This window comes from Cololabis saira, chromosome 2 (assembly GCF_033807715.1).
Source record: "Cololabis saira isolate AMF1-May2022 chromosome 2, fColSai1.1, whole genome shotgun sequence".
In the NCBI taxonomy this organism is placed as follows: domain Eukaryota; kingdom Metazoa; phylum Chordata; class Actinopteri; order Beloniformes; family Belonidae; genus Cololabis; species Cololabis saira.
This window is the reverse complement of record NC_084588.1, coordinates 47,495,816-47,516,476: the sequence shown is the minus strand read 5'-3', so window position 1 is coordinate 47,516,476 and position 20,661 is coordinate 47,495,816. Positions and strand designations below refer to the sequence as shown.

The 20,661-nt window shown below is 41.0% G+C and overlaps 1 protein-coding gene across 1 annotated transcript in view; it reads right to left on the bottom strand.

Moving 5' to 3' along the window:
- cdh8 (cadherin 8) overlaps positions 1–20,661 on the bottom strand; it is a 178,712-nt gene that overhangs the window by 156,494 nt on the left and 1,557 nt on the right. Inside the window, exon 2 of the mRNA XM_061746719.1 lies at positions 18,926–19,448. Coding sequence (XP_061602703.1) covers positions 18,926–19,189 — 264 coding nt within the window. The 5' untranslated portion in view covers positions 19,190–19,448. The remainder of the gene's footprint in view (positions 1–18,925; positions 19,449–20,661) is intronic.

Here is a 20,661-nt window from a genome sequence, read left to right as displayed (position 1 = left end):
CATCAACAATATATCACGATATATGTGACTGAAAAATAAAAAATACCCATAAAAAGGAAAACGTCTGTAATTATGCATTTATTCAATGCCAAAACTTCATACAATGTACAAAGAAAGAGCATTTGTATATATTAGCCTCACTCCCTCCTAGGCTTGTAAATGTAAACACTAACACTGTACAGCTGGACAAATTAAAGTGCATGAACATTAATAACATGTTTTATATAAACCAGGACAGTGCACTGCTTTGTTTCTGATACTGAAAAGTCAGTAAGAAACTTAATTTTGCATAATACCTCACTGCCTCCTAGGCTTGTAAATGTAAATGCTGCACAGCTGGACAAATTGACGTGCATGAACAATAGTGCAGTGACAACCGCGTAAATCCAGTATGTGTGTTGTAATAAAATATCGATATTTGCCGCCAGTTGTCGATTATTTATTGCTTTCAGAAAGCGCAACAATATATTGCAATATCGATTTTTTCCCCCCACCACTAATATATATATATATATATATATATATATATATATATATATATATATATATATATACGCATACATACATATACAGTACATGCACATGTTCATAGGTACATGCCTGTGTGTATTATACTTTTGTTTTATATGTATTATTACTGTGTGTATGAGGCGAGTAATGTGGGGGGGTAACGATGGTGAAAAGAGGACTGCTGTCGTCTTCCAGGTGCCAGAAATACCCAGCTGATCCCAGCCCCTCTCCATTGTCTCTGCGGCTGCAGCCCACGTTCCTTCCCTCCCTGCAGAAGCGTGAAGCCAAACACACATCCAGCCGCACAATAACGACATCCATTCTTAACCAGATTACTCCGGCAGTCCCGGTTTGGCTGATGGGACGCACTTTCCAAGCAGAGGCGCGGGGATAAGCCGCCTGCAGCCGCCTGCAGCACCTCGCCTGCGCTGGGATCCGTCCACGAGGGAGAGAGAGAGAGGAGCTTCCTGGGGAGTTGAGCCAAACATCCAGCCCACTAGAGCAAACCTGGCACCGGAGTAACCAGAGACACGGGAGACACGGGAGGCAGGAATCGGCGGCGACAGAGACTCGTAGCCACAACCACTAGCTACGCGAGAGCCGCAGTCCAATTAACAGGTTTCAGATAATCATAATCTTTAGATTTGAATAATCAGATTTGAATAATTGTAACCTCATTTACAGCTTTACTGATTCTTGGCCAGCGATTTGACAAGAAAACACAATCAATATTCATAAGTAAGCAGAATGTCCAACATCAGTGCGCTCGCTTCGTTCCCTAATTTAGATTTCTGCTGTTGCTGATCTGATCATATAGAGGTTGGTGTTTTATCTGAATGTAATTGTTGTCAGTTGTGTGAAATAAGACCTGGAAACAGGCATTGTGGCATAGAATTGTCAAATTGGTTTAATTCATCGTACGAATTGTTACAGATTACTTTTGTAATAATGTTTTTGACCCGGTCTTTGTACGTTTTGACCGTATAGAAACATAATTCTTGTCATTTTAAGAGTGAGATGTACCTGCTGGATCTACTGCCCTTACTTTTTAAAGATTTTATTTGTTATTTACTGTTTAATTGTGTCTTGCCGCTTTTAATGTTGATGTAAAGCACTTTGAATGACCTTGTGTTGAATTGTGCTCTACAAGTAAACTTGCCTTGCCTAAATGTCAACAAACATTTGAATATTTCCACACCAAACGACAAAATGGGGGCCACATTGTGAAATAAGAAAGAAAAAATATGTATTTTTTCTGTTCTGGAGGGAGTATATCTGAAATGATCCCAGCTTCCTCATCTTCATCTGCTTTTGTTCACCACTGAAGTGGGACACAAATGTCAAACAGATAAACTCCTTGGATTGGGAAGTAAAATTGAACCATGAAATTCTATCTTTTCTTTTTTTGTTAAGGGCATGATGCAGTATGTCTCCTTTAAGAACATGTTTACACATAGGTATTTTAAAAAACGGATATTTCCCCCTCTACGTTTTGAAAAATACCATCATTTACACAAACCCACATAAATAGCTGTTAAGGTGCTATGAGCAGCCAAACCTACAGGGGGCAGTGTAACAAGAAGATAAAGTCATGCTAACCAATCAGAATCCTGGAAAAAAACATCAACAAATGACACGAGTAACTTCCAGTTACTTCCAAGATTCCAACATTTCTGGACATTTCGTCTTTTTTCTCGAACTTTGACTTTTTTCTTGAAATTTCAACTTTTTTTCTCAACATTTGGTCTTTTTTCTTCAAATTTAAAATTTTTTCTCAAAATTTGACTTTCTCAAAATTTCAACTTTTTTCTCAACTTTTTTCTCAAAATTTTGACTTTTTTCTCAACATTTCGTCTTTTTTCTTCAAATTTCGACTTTTTTCTCAAAATTTTACTTTCTCAAAATTTCGACTTTTTTCCTCGACATTTCGTCTTTTTTCTCAAAATTTCTCAAAAACGGATATTTCCCCCTCTACGTTTTGAAAAATACCATCATTTCCAGGAACCTGCATAAATAGCTGTTAAGGTGCTATGAGCAGCCAAACCTACAGGGGGCAGTGTAACGAGAAGATAAAGTCATGCTAGCCAATCAGAATCCTGGAAAAAAACATCAACAAATGACACGAGTAACTTCCAGTTACTTCCAAGATGAACGAGAGTTTTTGGTTTGGAGTGACAGAGAAGTGGAGTTACTTTTAAGTTTGACGTTAAAATATAAAAAAAAGTAAAATACAAGAAAATATTGACGGTGGTCAAACAAATTGTAAACACAGGTCGTACTAATGACGCTGGTGACGTTTCTGTCACATAATGTGACGTTCTGAAGCCTAAATGTCCGTTTCTCTCTTTTTACTAGCAAACGTGAAGACGGAGTTTTTGCAAATATTCACTTTGGCCAGAGTTTTCAGAAATTTTTGGTGACTTTGAGCTTTGTTTTTGTGTAAAACGCATGAAAACACCACCGTTTTTGCTATGTTAAACTGGGCCTAAATGTAGTAAATTACATATTTGGATCACTCAGATATAAAATAAACAAATATAATCCAAATACAGACCCTGCCCCCATTTTGAAAAAGTAAAAAAAAAGAAACAAGAATAGTTTCCAGAACGAGACGGCAGCAGCCCGGCCTTTCAGGGGGAACTGCTTTAGTTGCTATAAATTAGTTAGAGCAAAGTTCAAGGCAGAGAGCCAGATGATTTAGCCCGCTAAGCGCTGCACCTCCGCGGCGCGGCGCAGGCCAAGCCGGGTGAGGCTGAGCTGGGGGTGGGGGGGCACAGAGGCTGGGAGGGGGGGTAGGACCTAATGAGAGCCGGGGCATCCAACCCATTTCAGCTGGAAGAGTCTGAAGCCGCTGATCAGCAAACACGGGCCAGTCACGGCCAGAAACCGGGCCGTTTGCCGTGAATTAGCAGCAGCGATGTGGAAGCCGTGGGGGGAAAGTGGCCCCCGCGTGAGCCACTCACTGTACGACATGGATTTAATCACGCTGAGCCACAGATGCGAGCCATCGCAGCAAGCTTGTTATTTTGCTCAGGGACTCTGGATGTGCTTTTTTTTCCTGGTAAATTATCACTGCAGCTGATGCGCGCCACACAGGAGACGCGTCATGCGCCTTTCTCATGATGCACACTGAGCTGAAACATGATTTCAGCTCCCACGTGAAAATACACATCATGCGAGTTGTGCAGTTTAGACCGTGAGGATGACACGAGCTGCAACGGCTGTCAGTGTGGGTGTGTTTCAAAAGGCATAAAGAGGGATATTTTAAGAATGACACAAGCAATATGCTGGAAAACATGATCTAAACCATCAGGGACGGGATGGTAGGAGTAAAAAAATACCCTGCAATAACATTTAAGATAAGTTTTAACGCCAGCCGTGATAAATGTGAAGTACCACAGTTTTCAACCTGCAATTTTAGCTCAAAGCACATGTTAGTATTTTATGAATTTTTTTAAAGGTTTTAAGGGTTTTTCTATAAGATTCTAAACTGGTAGTTGCTCTCAACGCAGGAACACATCCTGGATTGTAGGACTAGACCAGGGGTTGGAAACCTGTGGCTCCAGAGCCGCATGTGGCTCTTCAGCGCCGCCCTAGTGGCTCCTGGAGCTTTTTCAAAAGTGTTTGACCTTTTCTTTTTTTTTTCTTTTTTCCTTCTTTTTTTTTTTTTTTTTCTTTTTTTTCTTCTTTTTTTTCTTTTTTTCTCTTTTTTCCTCCTTTTTCCTTTCCTTTTTAATCTCGACATTTCGACTTTTTTCTAAAAAAATTTTGACTTTTTTCTCCACATTTGACTTTTTTCACAAAATTTTGACTTTTTTCTCGACATTTCGACTTTTTTCTCAACATTTTGACGTTTTTCTCGACATTTCGACTTTTTTCCTGGGCATTTCGACTTTTTTCTCGACATTTCGTCTTTCGCCATTTGCCTTCATTCTAAGGCTTATACATGTAAGACTTTTCATCTTTTGCGGCTCCAGACATATTTGTTTTTTGTGTTTTTGGTCCAATATGGCTCTTTCAACATTTTGGGTTGCCGACCCCTGGACTAGACTGTTTAGCTGAGTTTTTCTTTAGGTGAAGACAATGAAGAGAAACAGATGTTTTAAAACTGATAAGTTCCATCCTGTTTTTCTCAAAGTTTTATTGCTCTTAGGTATTTGCTGAGTTAACATCTCAAGTAAGAAACCATCAGCAGGATATATACGGCTAAAAGTGTGACATGTTTAGGTTTCTTTCCCCACAGATGTTAGGGTTAGGGTAAGATCCTTAATATCCCTTTTTTTATGTAGTTTCCTCTGGTTTAGTCTTTAAATCAGTTTAGTCTTTAGATCTTTGGATCCACTTTCCAACATAGACGTGGAAAAGAAAACCCAATGTATCGTCGAGAAAGGAAAAGATGGGGAGAAATGAAGAAAAATAAATACGTTCAAACTCAAATTAGAGTCTTCTGTATCTGGAATTAATGTATTCTTGAGTCTATAAGGTAACAATAACATATTAATAAGATAACCTTGTTTAAATCGTAAAATGGGTTTAGTTAAATACAATCTTTGACAAAAACTAGACTAAAATGGACAATTCTGACTAAAATAAGACTAAAATCTCAGACTTTTAGTCGACTGAAACTTGACACGACTAAAAGGAGAATGAATGTGACTAAAACTAATAAAAACTAAAATGATAGTTTGACCCAAAGACTAGACTAAAACTAAAACTGAAACAGGCTGACAGAAACAACACTAACTTTCACACACGAGGAAGGAGGTTTTCATCCCTCGCACCTCCTTTTTCCTAAAGTCAGCTGATTCCCAAGCACAGGCTGGATGTAAAAGTAAAAAAAGACCCTGCAATAACATTTAAGATACGTTTTAACGCCAGCCATGATAAGGTCCCCGGTAAATGTGAAGTACCACAGTTTTCAACCTGCAATTTTAGCTCAAAGCACATGTTAGGATTTTATGAAATAGTTTAAAGGTTTGAAGGGTTTTTTTATAAGATTCTACACTGGTAGTTACTCTCAACGCAGGAACACATCCTGGTTTGTATGACTGGATTGTTTAGCTGAGTTCTTCTTTAGGTGAAGGCAATGAAGAGAAACAGATGTTTTAAAACTGATAGGTTCCATCCTGTTTTTTTCAAAGTTTTAGTGATCTTAGGTATTTGGTGAGTTAACATCTCAAGTAAGAAACAATCGGCAGGATATATACGGCTGAAAGTGTGACATGTTTAGGTGTCTTTAACTAGAGGTGGGTGCAATTCATCGATGTGTCGATGCATCGCGATGCGTCACGTGACGATTTGGAATCGATTAATTAATTTTTTTTTTTTTTTTTTTAAGTTAAATTTTTAAGAATAAATTTGATGGAAGTACATATCTTGTTTACTTGAATTAATGAACTCCAAATCCAGGGCTTGACCGTTTTCAGTGTTTTCCACCAATAGAGGGCGCTCTCATGCAAGTGCAGCTTTCCCTGGTCAAAGTTAAGTAAGTCAAAGAGCAAATGTTTACATAGTCATAAAATCAATTATTTTGTGTCTTTGAAAAATACATGTCAAATGTTCAAAAAACCTTGTTATTTACTTAATGAATGTTGTTAGAGGAACTGAGTTAATTGATTGGCTATTTATTTACAAATGTAGCCACAGATGACAAAATCAATCTTGTATGGAAAAAGCATTAAAAATCACAATAATCGAAGAATCGTGGCACCAATAATCGAATCGAATCGACAATCGTTATAATCGAAGAATTGAAGAATCGAAGCTCCAATAATCGAAATCGAATCAAATCGTGAGTTACCCTTGTTTGCACACCCCTATCTTTAACCACAGATAAGGTTCAACATCTGCACCATTAACGTAAAGAACACCTCCCTTTTTAGTATAAATACTACTGGATCCATGACCACCGTGTGCATTTTCTCTCCTACCTTTGTGGTTTGAGAAAAGTTCACCTCCAACTGGAAAACATTGTGCACGATCTAATAAAAGCTTGTATTAACATTTGATTCTGTTCACTGGTTTTCTTATGGTGCAGCAGACAAACCAACACGAGGATCTCTCACACATACGGTGCACTTTGCAGAGAAATCGTTCATAAATATGACCACGCCGACGCGTCTGCAAATGTTTGGAAAGGCACACGGAGCAATAAAGCTTGGTGGACACACTCTATTTACCGTAGCAGACACACAGTTCCTGGTTCCTCCTCCCCGAGCCTCGGGTCTACCGCTCGGCTCATTCCGGGACGTAGTGAAGTACTGTACAACACGGCCGCCGCTATATACTCCAGCCCGTTAATGGGAACCAGGAACGACGACACAAAGCCATAGACAACCTGTCAAGCTCTTCAAGGGCAGCGCTAATGTGATCCCACAGCTCTATCAGAGCCATCGCCGGGCCCGGTGTTTTATTACAGACCGGGAGGGACGGACACAAACACAGAGATGGGAAAGGAAGAGCGAGACTGTGGCCGTGGCCCATTGATATAATGGCCCTGCTGGCATTAGTGATATACTATACAGGTGAGCCTGGGGGAACCAGGGGGGGGCAGAGAGATGCTAGCATGTTGGTTTTTATTTCTAAACAAACTGCCCATGAGGTGGGGATGGAGACGTGAGGCCGGGAGACGGAGGAGCTGCTGCTGCAGCTCGATACCGACCTGAGAGACTACAGAGCTGGAGTCCAGGAGCGGTGGGTAGGGATGGAGTAAAAAATGTATCACGGTCATTTCTGGCATTTATCCCAATAACGATAAAAATGACGATAAAAAAAATACCAATTCAACTCCACCTTTGTAACTATAAATCTATCACGCTCTCAGATCCGCCATGTTTGTTACACAAAAATGTCATCAACGAGAATTTATCTTTCTTTCTTTCTTTCTTTCTTTCTTTCTTTCTTTCTTTCTTTCTTTCTTTCTTTCTGGCTCATTTCCTTCCTTTCTACCTTCTTTTCTCCCTTCCTTCCTCCTTTCCTTCTCCCCTTTCCTTCTTCCCTTCCTCTTTTCTCCCTTCCTTCCTCCTTTCCTTCTCCCCTTTCCTTCTTCCCTTCCTCTTTTCTCCCTTCCTTCCTTCCTTCCTTCCGTCCTTCCTTCCTTCCTTCCTTCCTTCCTTCCTTCCTTCCTTCCTTTTTTTCCCTTCCTTCCTTCTTTCCTCCTGCTCTCTCCTTCATTCTTCCCTTCCTCTTTTCTCCCTTCCTTCCTCCTTTCCTTCTCCCCTTTCCTTCCTTCCTTCCTTCCTTCCTTCCTTCTTTTTTCCCTTCCTTCCTTCTCCCCTTTCCTTCCTTCCTTCCTTCTCCCCTTCCTCTTTTCTCCCTTCCTTCCGTCCGTCCGTCCGTCCGTCCGTCCGTCCGTCCGTCCGTCCGTCCTTCCTTCCTTCCTTCCTTCCTTCCTTCCTTCCTTCCTTCCTTCCTTTTTTCCCTTCCTTCCTTCTTTCCTCCTGCTCTCTCCTTCATTCTTCCCTTCCTCTTTTCTCCCTTCCTTCCTCCTTTCCTTCTCCCCTTTCCTTCCTTCCTTCCTTCCTTCCTTCTTTTTTCCCTTCCTTCCTTCTTCCCTTCCTTCCTTCCTTCCTTCCTTCCTTCCTTCCTTCACGTACGTTGTGCGTGAATTTAACACAGAACCATAAATCAGCTTTACATAAAAACTTCATCAATGGGAATTTATCGTTTTTACAGCGAGATGACAAATTCTTATCATGAGGAATTTTTTTGATGGTTTATCGTGAACGGCAAAATATCGCCCATTCCTAACTGTGGGTGTGAGACGTGGAATGGGATCCATTTGGTTCAGGAAACACAGATGGGCTTTTCCTCTCCTGGATTTAATAGCAGCTTATTTTAAACCAGCCATCTTACTACGGGCACTGGAACCTGTGTCTAATTTGGGCTGTATTTTTGCAAATGTGTTATATCGGAGCCGATGCTTGTAATTTACGTGTCATAATGGCCATCAATCACTGGCAATAATTTGGATAATATTCTATTTAACTCCCACTCCTCATCCATCAATCACCGGCGGGGCAGATACGAGCTGCAGGCGAGGGAGGAGATGCAGATGGAGGTGGAGGATTCTGCTCAGTCTGAACGGGCAACACTCAGTCGAGAAGCAGGTGTTCTGTCCATCCATGCTACCCGTCCAGAACTGATACTTTGTGGTTCTGTGCACGCGCACAGCCGATTTTCAAAGTTTGATTGCCACGTCCATAATAGAGGGAATACGCATGACGTCACAGATGCAACTTCACAGCGGGTTTCAATCACTGAGTGTCAGAAAGACTGAGTGTCAGCGTAAACTTTCAGTTTGAGCAACTGGAAAACATCTAAAATGGGAAAGAGCTGTTGTGCGATCGACTGTTCTCATAGATTTAGCAAGAAATCTGAGTTATCGTTTTACAGACTGCTGAAAAATAAGCTAAAGAGAGACAAATGGATCGCTGCAATTCACAGAAACCAAGCATCAAGACTTTTGTAAGCCTTCAAGCTTTGCTTTGTGTATTTCCCCGGCGTAGAAATTAAGTACATATAAATATCAGGAAACTGGATTCATGGACAAATATTAATGTCCATGGACCACTGGTTCTTGGGGTAACTGTACGGGTCACTGTCAAGTCCAACTGACGCAAATTTAAGCTGATAATCAGCTGTTATCCCGTCTTCTCCACTAGTTGCAGCTGTTTTTGCTGATGTTTTACCACTCAGTGCAGTAAGGGGGCATAAGTGGGGAAGTGACGTCAATGCAGATATAAATATCAGGAAACTGGATTCGTGGCCAAATATTAATGTCCATGGACCACTGGTTCTTGGTAACTGTACGGGTCACTGTCAAGTCCAACTAACGCTAATTTAAGCCAATAATCGGCTGTTATCCCGTCTTCTCCACTAATTATATATGTAAATAATGTGTTATTAGCAGGATGTCCATGTAATTTGCTGAATAGGCTCCAGCTGATCCAAAATGCAGCAGCACGAGTACTAACAGGAATCAGCAGGAGAGACCACGTCTCTCCAGTGTTAGCGTTGCTCCATTGGCTACCGGTAAAATTCAGAATCCAATTTAAAATTGTATTACTTGCATATAAAGCCCAAAACGGCTTAGCTCCGCAGTATTTACAAGACCTGATAGTGCCTTATGTTCCTGGCAGAGCTCTCCGCTCCCAGGGTGCAGGTTTACTCGTAGTTCCTAGAGTATCTAAATGTAGATTTGGAGGGCGGGCATTCTGCTATCAGGAACCATTACTATGGAACCAACTTCTAATCTGGGTTAAGGAGGCTGACACCATCTCCACCTTTAAAACTAAACTTAAAACCTTTCTGTTTAGTAAAACCTATAGTTAGTGTTTAGTAAACCTCTAGCTGGTGTTGGTAAATCTCTAGGTAGTGTAAACTCTAGTGTGTTAGAGTCAGTAGTCATAGTTGCAGCTATAGAACAAGACTATAATAGTTAGTCTCAAATATAGCTTCGCGGTAGATATGCTGCTATAGGCTTATGCTGCAGGGGGGCACCGACATGATCCACTGGGCGGTGCCTCTCACCCTTCTTCTCCTCTCCTTTTCCCTTCCTCTCTTCTCCATTTCCATTTTTATTTATTATAAATATCTCAAAGCTATCGTTTTTGTCCATCACAAGTTTCTTGTGCTGTCCCCCCTTTTTTCTCTTTTGTGCATGTTTGCAGGCCGGAGCCTCGGGAGCTGCGTTCTGGCCTGCGACAAGGACCACTTGGGGGGACAAGGAAGTGGTTTAGGGAGTAAAACAGTAAAATTGTAGCTCTACAAAGGTAGAAAACCATTAGGTAGCATTTTTTGATAGGGTAGCAAAAATCGATAGATGGACGCTATTGGTTCACGGCTCCATCCGGGGCAGCATTAACAGCTCCGTCTCGCCTCGGCGTTGCTCCGCTGCCTCTCATCGGCAGAGCCAGACACTCGGAGAAATTCTAACAATGTCACTGTACCACACCCCATCAGCCCCGGGGGCGAAGCTTACTGAGGCTCAAGAGTCACTCTCTCCATAATCACCCCGTCACAGATAGACAGAGAGGGAACGGGGGGGCGGAGGTGGAGGAGAGAGACGGAGAGAGACGGAGAGAGGCAATCCACAGCAGAAGTGGCTCGCATCAGTATTTAGAGATGACGTCCCACATCTAGGGCTGGCGGAGCAACAGGAAGCGGAAATAAAGAAGCTGTTTGAGATAAACCATCGTATGATTCACTAGAGGTGGGTGCAATTCATCGATGTGTCGATGCATCGCGATGCGTCACGTGACGATTTGGAATCGATTAATTACATTTTTTTTTTTTTTTTTTTTTTTTAAGTTATCCTATCCAGATTCCAGACTGAATAAGCTGCTGAATCATTTCAGTTTCAAGAATGCACATTTCTTATTGTTCACTTGAAATATGGCAGATATGTTTACACTAAGTACATATCTTGTTTACTTGAATTAATGAACTCATTAAATCCAGGGCTTGACCGTTTTCAGTGTTTTCCGCCAATAGAGGGCGCTCTCATGCAAGTGCAGCTTTCCCTGGTCAATGTTAAGTAAGTCAAAGAGCAAATGTTTACATAGTCATAAAATACATTATTTTGTGTCTTTGAAAAATACATGTCAAATGTTCAAAAAACCTTGTTATTTACTTAATGAGTGTTGTTAGAGGAACTGAGTTAATTGATTGGCTATTTATTTACAAATGTAGCCACAGATGAAGACAAAATCAATCATGTATGGAAAAAAAGCATTAAAAATCACAATAATCGAAGAATCGTGGCACCAATAATCAAAATCGAATCGAATCGTGAGGTAGCCTTGTTTGCACACCCCTATGATTCACTTATAAACCCAGGTGAACCACAACAAAATGGTCTTCTCACAAGAAACATGAAGATTTCACTAAAACATAAACACGTACGAGGAATAAAAATACAGAAAACTTCAGGCTCTTCATGGATTTCTATTAGTGTCACTTAAAAAAAAGCGATTGGATCATTTGAAATGGGTCAGTTCTTGAAAAAGAGGCTTCATTCCCCCTGGATTTCTATGAAACCACCAGCCTGATTCCTCTCATGTTGAGGATTCAGAATCTTGTCAGACGGCTTGTCTGACAAGATTCTGGAGCAACAGGAAGTGGAAATAAAAGGTCTGAATTGAGTCTTTGAAAGCTATTTGAGATAAACCATGGTATGATTCACCTATAAACCCAGGTGAACCACAACAAAAATGCTCTTCTCACAAGAAACACGAAGAGTTCACTAAAACACAAAGACGTACGAGGAACAAAAATGCAGAAAAACTTCAATCTCTTCATGAATTTCTTTCAGTTTCTATCAGTTAATGTGAGAAATTGGAAAAAAAAGCGATTGGATCATTTCAAATGGGTCAGTTCTTGAAAAGAGGCTTCAGTCCCCCTGGATTTCTATGAAACCACCAGTCTGATTCCCCTCATGTTGAGGATTCAGAATCTTGTCAGACGGCTTGTTTGAAAGAATAAAATCTCGTGTTTCCTTCCCTGAACATACATGAGGAAAGACAAAGCCAGTTTTTCTTTATTCATCCATTTTCTTTGCTGAATCGGTAATGAAGGCCTCTCTCCTCTCCCTGCATCACTGTCAGCCCTCGCAGTCTTGGAGTTCAGTCTGAATTGATGAATATTAATAGTTGATTACTAATTCTCTTTGTGCTAAAACACACACGATGCTCGTGATGGATAAAAGCGTCGGACAATGGGAGGAAGGATCAGTCAGTTTAGCACAAATGCACACATTCCAGCGCTGGAATCCATCATTAGCGATGCTAACGCCCCGCATGTGTGAAAGGACTGAGGTCTAAAAGTCTGAGGAAGCTGCGTCTGAAACTCCGGCTGCATCCATCTGCTTCCCCACTACAAGGGAAACAAATCACCGTATCTCTCTGGTGCAAACACAGAAATTTGTTCTCTGTTTGTCTTTTGTTCTAAGACAACACGCCGTCTTTAATGGGTCGGTGTAATTGAGCTGCTTCACTGTACGTTTGAATAATTGAGGCGGATTTGAGTGAATAGGCGGAAACGTGGGATAAAGAGGCCTGACAGTTGGGATGAGACTCAGACCACAAAGTGAAGTCGTCGGCACGATTTCACAAGTCCTGTTTTATTTTAAAAGCAAAAGTGAAAGAGAAATAGGGCTGGGGATCCATTCAAATGTCAAGAATTGATTCGATTCCGATTCTTCAGATTCAGAATCGATTGTCAAGATTTGATTCGATTCCGATATTGATTGGGGTTAGTGTTCTTAAAACTGTTTTTCCAGCTGTTGCATGAATGATATGACTGTAGTTCTGCAACATATTAATACTAGTATTATATTGAGATTCAACAGCAAGTATTGCAGCTAATGATGCTGTAAGGACCAATCAGCTCCCAGAATGCTGATAGAACTGCTTTCAGAAACATCGTGTGGCAGAATTACCGAAAAAATCAACTTGCTCAAGTAGATTTTCACTTAAAATAAGTAGAAAAATCTGCCAGTGGAACAAGATTTTTTTGCTTGTAATAAGAAGATAAATCTTGTCCCACTGGCAGATTTTTCTACTTATTTCAAGTGAAAATTTACTTGAAACAGGTGAAAATTGTCAAATAAGTTATTTTTCTGGTAATGACTCTTGTTTTAAGTGTAAGGAGATTTCTTGACTAAAAATGAGACATTTTAACTAGAAATAAGAGAAATATTCCTGGTAAGATTTGGGGTTTTTGCAGTGAGTTATTCTCGTATCCAAAAAACAAAAATTCCTTTTTTGGGTATAAACAAAAAAATAGCAAAAGTTGTAATGTAATGATGAAAAAAAATTGATCTTTAGATATATGAATCGATTTTTAGGAATTAATATGAGAATCGATTTAGAATCGGAAAATTTATTTTTTCAACACAGGCCTAAAGAGAAAGTCCTGCTTTTCTGCTGCTTGTTCTGCAGCTCTGACTTCCCCTGCTGGAGTTTAGAAACAAACTCCATCCACATGAACGTTGAAAGTCTGGCCACCTTTTACACATTTGCCTACTTGTGCTCCTAATGACGGGATATTTCTGAGACATCCTCGGCTCATGATGAGTAATCCGCAAAGCCTTCCCAACGCTGCGCTAAGCTAGAGCCGAGCAACAAGCCTTCACAGCTGTCTCCCCGGCTTCACTTTAACAGGTACTGCACGTCTGCCGGGGCGACGCCGGCGGGAGTGACGGGGGAACGACCAACACGCCGCTCATCCACTCACAGTGTCAAGAGACGACGCACTGGAGAAGAACAGCAAAAGGGAAGGGGGGCTGTCACGCCTCGTGGCCGTCCTTCTCACTCTTCCCCTCCTCTCCTCCCCTCCTCCCCTCCGCCTTTATGCTAATAGTCTCCTCTGAGCAAGAACACAGCGGATGATGCTCCGTTAGAAACGAGAATCAATGGTCCTGTCTCTCTCCTGCTCTCATCGCTGCCGTTGGAGATCAAGCGAGTCCGGGTTGCAGATAAAGATTATGAAATGCAAGGCCAATCAAAGCTCAAAGGGGAAGAAAAAAGACACCTACACTAATGGAGAGGGTCCAGTTCTGCGCTGAATTTCCTCCATAACCAACCAACCTTGGTTTAATTCACCATACAATTTGTTACAGATTACTTTTGTAATACTGTATTTCAGTCTCTCCCAACCTGGGGTCCTCCCCCCCTGGGGGGCGCCAGAGATCTCTGGGGGGGCGCGAAACTTTGTCTGCTTTGAAATTATGCAGTTGTAAAAATTATATTTGCGAATGAGTCATTCATAAGACATTGTTAGGAATAATTTATGAATGTTTTGAATATTTTTTGTGTTTTTTATACACTGGTGACAAACACAGGAAATGATTTCATTCCTTATTATTATATCATTACTCAACATTTAATCTACTCCGACAGGTTGTTAAAGGAAAAATGTTAAAAATGTTGGTCTCATATTAAAAGAGATATTTTTCAGAAATATTTTGATGTCCTTTTATGTCCTTTTGTGCGTATTTTATACATTGGTGACATTGGAGAAAAACAAAGTCATATGTGTACAGAGTAAACCAAAGAGAAATGTATCAAAAAAACACAATTAATGTTAATTTTTTCAATTAAAGACTATTTTGGTGCTAGTACGTATGGGTCGGGGGGCTCGGCTGGTCTTAGACACAAGTAAAGGGGGCTCCAAGGAAAAAAGGTTGGGAACCACTGCTGTATTTGACCCACTGTTTGTACGTTTTGACCGTATAGAAACGTAATTCTCATCATTTGTGTGAAATAAGACCTGGAAACAGGCATTGTGGCATAGAATTGTCAAATTGGTTTAATTCGCCGTACGAATTGTTACAGATTACTTTTGTAATACTGTATTTGACCCGGTCTTTGTACGTTTTGACCGTATAGAAACATAATTCTTGCCATTGTAAGAATGAGATGTACCTGCTGTACTCTACTGCCCTTACTTTTTAACAACTTGTGCTTTCTATTATTTGACCTCTTCTTATCATTTTATTTCATTTCATTTGTTATTTACTGTTTAATTGTGTCTTGTGGCTTTTAATGTTGATGTAAAGCACTTTGCATTACCTTGTGTTGAATTGTGCTCTACAGATAAACTTGCCTTGCCTGCAAACACACGAGCCGCCCGTACGGCCGTTTAGAGCTGCACCTCCCACCCATTTGGTTCATTTTTTAATTAAGCGTGAGAAACACAGAAAAGGGGGGAAGGAAAGGAGGCCGAGGAGCGAAGAGGGAGGGAGAGATTTATGGTCTTAAACTGATGTGCTGCTATCTTGGTCCAACTTATCTGGGCTCTGCCAGGCGTCGTCACGAGCACTTAACCTTGCGGTGAACGCCACCCATCATCAGCGCTTCACAAAACCACAGTCCCCTCCACCCAGAACTGCCCCACCACCCAACCTGCCCCTCATCTCCACGCTGCCCTTCAGCAGACGCTCGTACCTCGTATCAACCTCTCCTTCCATGCAGTTTCCATTGCAAAAGCAAAGGCCTTGAGAGAGATCGCCATCATCAGGACCATCGCTGGGAGGGAATATGTCCAAAATCATAAAGATTGTGCACTTGGTTTTTGATATTTGGCATGGTGTTAGGTATGGACATAAGGTTTCCAAAACCACTGCAAACACATTAGGACGCCCCCTAGTGGCAACTCTGTTGCCTTCATGACCAAAGATGCTTTCACTGTGACTTTGTGATCGATTATCAAGATTTGATTCGATCCGATTCAATTCGATTCCGATATAGATTTGGGTCAGTGTTACTAAAACTGTTTTTCCAGCTCCTGCATGAATGATATGACTGTAGTTATGCAACATATTAATACTAGTATTATATTGAGATTCAACAGCAAGTATTGACAGCTAATGATGCTGTAAGGACCAATAAGCTCCCAGAATGCTGATAGAACTGCTTTCAGAAACATCGTGGGGCAGAATTACCGAAAAAATCTACTTGTTCAAGTAGATTTTCACTTAAAATAAGTAGAAAAATCTGCCACTAGAACAAGATTTTTTTGCTTGTCATGAGAAGATAAATCTTGTCCCACTGGCAGATTTTTCTACTTATTTCAAGTGAAAATTTACTTGAAACAGGTGAAAATTGTCAAATAACAAGTTGTTTTTCTGGTAATGACTCTTGTTTTAAGTGTAAGTAGATTTCTCGACTAAAAATTAGACATTTTAACTAGAGGTAACTTGGTTTTTGAAATTCGGCATGGTGTTAGCTATGGACATAAGGTTTCCATAAAACCACCGCAAACACATTGGGACGCCCCCTAGTGGCAACTCTGTTGCCTTCATGACCAAAAATGCTTTCAATGTGACTTAGTTCTGAAGTTGAGTTCACTCTGCTCACCCAATGAGATTATTGACACTACACCGATAGTGACCGGTCCAATAAACAGAAAATTGCATTCCTTGGGGGTGAAAATATGGGTCTAGAGCCCTATACAATATCTTTATGTGACTTAATTCTAGAGATATGGAGTTTTTTGTGCAAAAAATGACCTTCAACATGACCTTGAAATAGGAATTTTTTCTCAGAATTGAATTCCTAGCACCAATAAAGTAGAGAAAGTGACAATATACAACAATCTAGGACTAAGAGAAGCTGAGATATGACCTTTGGTCTTTTCGGGGGGAGCCATTTTCAATTTTCTGCAAAACGGCCACTAGGGGCAGCATTTGTTTGCTGTGTTTTTTGAAAACCTTATGTCCATAACACCATGCCAAATATCAAAAACTTGTCACCAAGTGCACGATTTTCATGAATTCCCTCCCAGCTATCATGAGTATCACCAACATTTCTGACCCGCAAAGCGGAACACCGTCCTCAAAGCAAAGTCTTCATCAAATGTGTCGTTCCTTTCTAGTCCCTTGCCCCATACTTTTTTATTTTTTTAATAATTATACAACAGTTGGCAGGCAGATATGTCAGGCTGTTGATGCTCGGCGTCGGACAGCTGCGATCAAGCCCCGTAATTCCAGACTCATGTGGACCGCGGCCCCTGAGAGCGTCGGTTTTCTCTCGGCTTTCTGATGAGCAGCCATTGTGGAACCCTACAGAGGACGACTAATTGACTCGCCTGAAAAATTAATGGATCGCTTAACAGCATTTTTGTGTTTGTGTTTGGAAAACACAGGTGCAAATCCCGCACGGTGGCAAATGTTTAATTGATGTCGCCATATGACAATGCTAAGGGTAGAAAAGAAAAAAGAGAAAAACAAGGGAAAAGTGAAATTTAAAGCATTTATTTGTACTATGAGTGACTTTTTTATCCAGAATCAACCAGCCAGCTGCAACAGAATTATAGAAATCCTTCATAAACAACCACGGTAACCAAGTACCAAATATTAGGTGGCGATGAACAGTTTGCAAAAGCCATTACCAAACAAGATCAGACATTGTGCTTGATGGCATGTGTTCCTGCCCTGTCAGGGCTGCTGGATGAAATACTAAGGGAGGGATGTGAGGGCGGCTGCCAGGCCCACTCTCCCCAGGTGAGTCCCAGCAACGAGCTGTGAACAAGCTGCTCGGGCCAGGCTGGCAGGCAGCCCTTCCCCTCCCCTGAAACCCTGAAACCTGCCTCGCACTTCCGCGCGGGCCAGGGAGCAGGTGGCCCAGAGCCGCGGGATAAGCCCGCCGTTCTGCTGCTGCCAGAGCCGCGGCGGAAAATATGATCCTGTTCCATCTACGCCACCACGCACAATCCGTAATACCTGCCTTTACAGGGCAGGAACGGGGAGGGGAAATCAGAATAAAAGAGAAAGAAAATGAAGAAATCAAAATCCTAAATCCAGGAAGACGAATATGAACTGAGAAATGTTGGTTCGTTCAAAAACTGAAAGGCAAGAACAAAGTCAAAAGAACATTGTACTTCAGTAAATGGTGTAAAACCATGGAATTGTTGAGAAAAGGACTTAAGAATGTGTAGTTCGATCCATACCTTTAAAAAAATGTTTAAAATTAAGACTATCAACGGGTATAAAAATATACTGTAATGCAATCAAATTCATTGACACCAAATTTCATAGTGTAACTATTATTACTGGGCTTTTGTTTGCTTATCTGCACCTACCATATAATATATGATAGTGTAACAGATGCATTATTGCACTGTGTGTGTGTGTGTGTGTGTGTGTGTGTGTGTGTGTTCATACATTGCTATACAGTTAATGTATATAGTACTGATATTACAAAAACATGGATGCAAATGTGTATTGACATCCCACTACAGGTATATTTATACTTTGATAGACCAAACTGTTTGTTTATTTGTCTTTTGTTGTTGTGCTCTAACAATCATTCACTTATTTTCCTGCACTTCTTTATAAACATGGTCTAGTATTGATTGTATGATAATAGGGTTATAGGCATCACAAGCTCAGGCTTCAGCTACACCTTTATTGGTCACATCTATTTGAGCCATCTATGTAGAGAAAGAAAGAAAGAAAGAAAGAAAGAAAGAAAGAAAGAAAGAAAGAAAAGAAAGAAAGAAAGAAAGAAAGAAAGAAAGAAAGAAAGAAAGAAAAGAAAGAAAGAAAGAAAGAAAGAAAGAAAGAAAGAAAGAAAGAAAGAAAGAAAGAAAGAAAGAAAGAAAGAAAGAAAGAAAGAAAGAAAGACATTCTTCCCAAACAGCTGTTGCTTTTGTAAAAAAACGCGATACATGGATGTCCAAATGCAAAAAACTAAAGTGTGTCACCATTATTCAACGGGTTTTTTATCCTCTTCCTCCCATCCCGACTCCCGTGTCCTCGTATCTTAGTTTCCCCTCGACAACCCAAACCCTCCTCGTACCCGTGTGGGAAGGGAAAAAAACCCGAACAAATGGAGGCAGCATTCAAATGGCCGAATTAATGTTTTCACACGATAAGCGAGCTTAATATAACGCTGACAATCACAACACTCACCCTGCCAACGAGGATTGGATCGGGTCCAGAAAATTCCTCCAGCACAAACATTTGATTCCAAACCCATCCTCTCTTGGCGCGGCTCAGTAATCTTTGTCCTTCACCGAGACTCGTCGTCTCCGTGGCCGTCGCCGCCGCCGACCCAGCGGTCTGTGAGCTCCCGGACGGGCCCTGGACGGGCGTCACGGAGACGCAGGGAACGCAAGTAATCCACACCAGCAGCAAGGACAGATCCATGAGCATCTCCTCGGACCGCTTTGGCATCCTGTAGTTCAGTTTGTTTGATTGTTTTCTTGTTTTAGGGGATGACTCTTTTCCCCCCCGTTCCTCCTCCTCCTCTCAGATCAACAGCTCCTTCTTTAGATCGCAAGAAAAGGTTACTTGTGTCCTCTTTGAACGGCGACGCTCGCATTCATGGCGTGATAAAGGTCACTGGCAGGGGTTGGCAAGCCTCCATAGCAGTTGTTGAGGGGGGGAGACTCTCAGCGCAGCATCCATTTGGCGGTTATTCCTGGGAGGAGACCTAAAAGGAAGCAATCACAGTTTGTTAGTTGCTTTTTTGTGTTGTGAGGAGTTTGTCAGGAGCTGCGCTGGAGAGGAGGGGTTACAAAGTACAGACAGATCAGCACTTGAACAAGTCGGATGTGGCAGTGAGAAGGTTCCCTGGCTAAAAAAAAACATAAAATAAGAAATAATAGTAACATGAAACACATATTTTGAGTAAACAAGGATGTTTTCATTTTAGAATAAAGACATTATGATCTTCCTACAACAGCCCTGACCCTCTTCACATGATCCTGCTCCAACGACCAATCGCTGCAGGTCTGCACTCTGAGGCGATCCAGCCCTCCATATCAGATTGCTTTTCTTTAATCTGGGGATTATCCCGGTAAGATTTTCAGAAATTACATGATCCTTATGATTCATTTTGTGACAATACCATGTCAGGTTTAGCATTTTCACAGACTACAATCAGATTCCTGAGACATGCGTGCAGACAGTAGAGCCAGAGCAAACCCTGCTGAACCTCACTGATATCAAACTAATCCACATGAGATCTTACTAAAGGTATTGTTTACTGACTAGGTCAAATATGATAAGCATGAATGAAATGCTGCATTTTTCCTCAAACAAAGTATTTGATCCAGCAAATAAACATGTACAGGAAAGATGGAACAATCAAGTGTAGATTTCGTCATTTAATCTGAAACAATTATCTTTTTTTATGTTTAATTTTCCAATTTATTTCATTTTATTTCATTTAAAGACTTTACCTTTCATTTCTTTTTTTCCTGTCTTCTGGAGTCAAAGCCAGTGGAAAGGAAAAAAGAGAGAGCCAACCCCACAAAGGGTGTCTGTATAACTGATGCAGATGGACTCGCTGCTGCTGCAGCGAAACGCTCGCTTTACACCACAGCGTCAATATTAGTTCTGGTAACTTTCAGGACTCACAAATGGCCACTGTGGTCTTTTTATGTTGTGCTGTTAGTGCATCACACTTTACAAGGACAAAAAAATCAGAGACGAATTCCACCTGAATCCATCTGCAGCATCATTAAAGTAGGGGCAGATTCAGAGTCACCGTGACACTGACTTTGAGAGTAAAAGATGCAGGAGCACAAAACAGGTACGAGACAGGTATGAGAAAATAAAGAAAAAAAATATATAAATGAGAATGAGGAAAAAACCGGTAGTAATAGATTTTGTAAGTAAAATGTAAGAATAAATGTCTAATA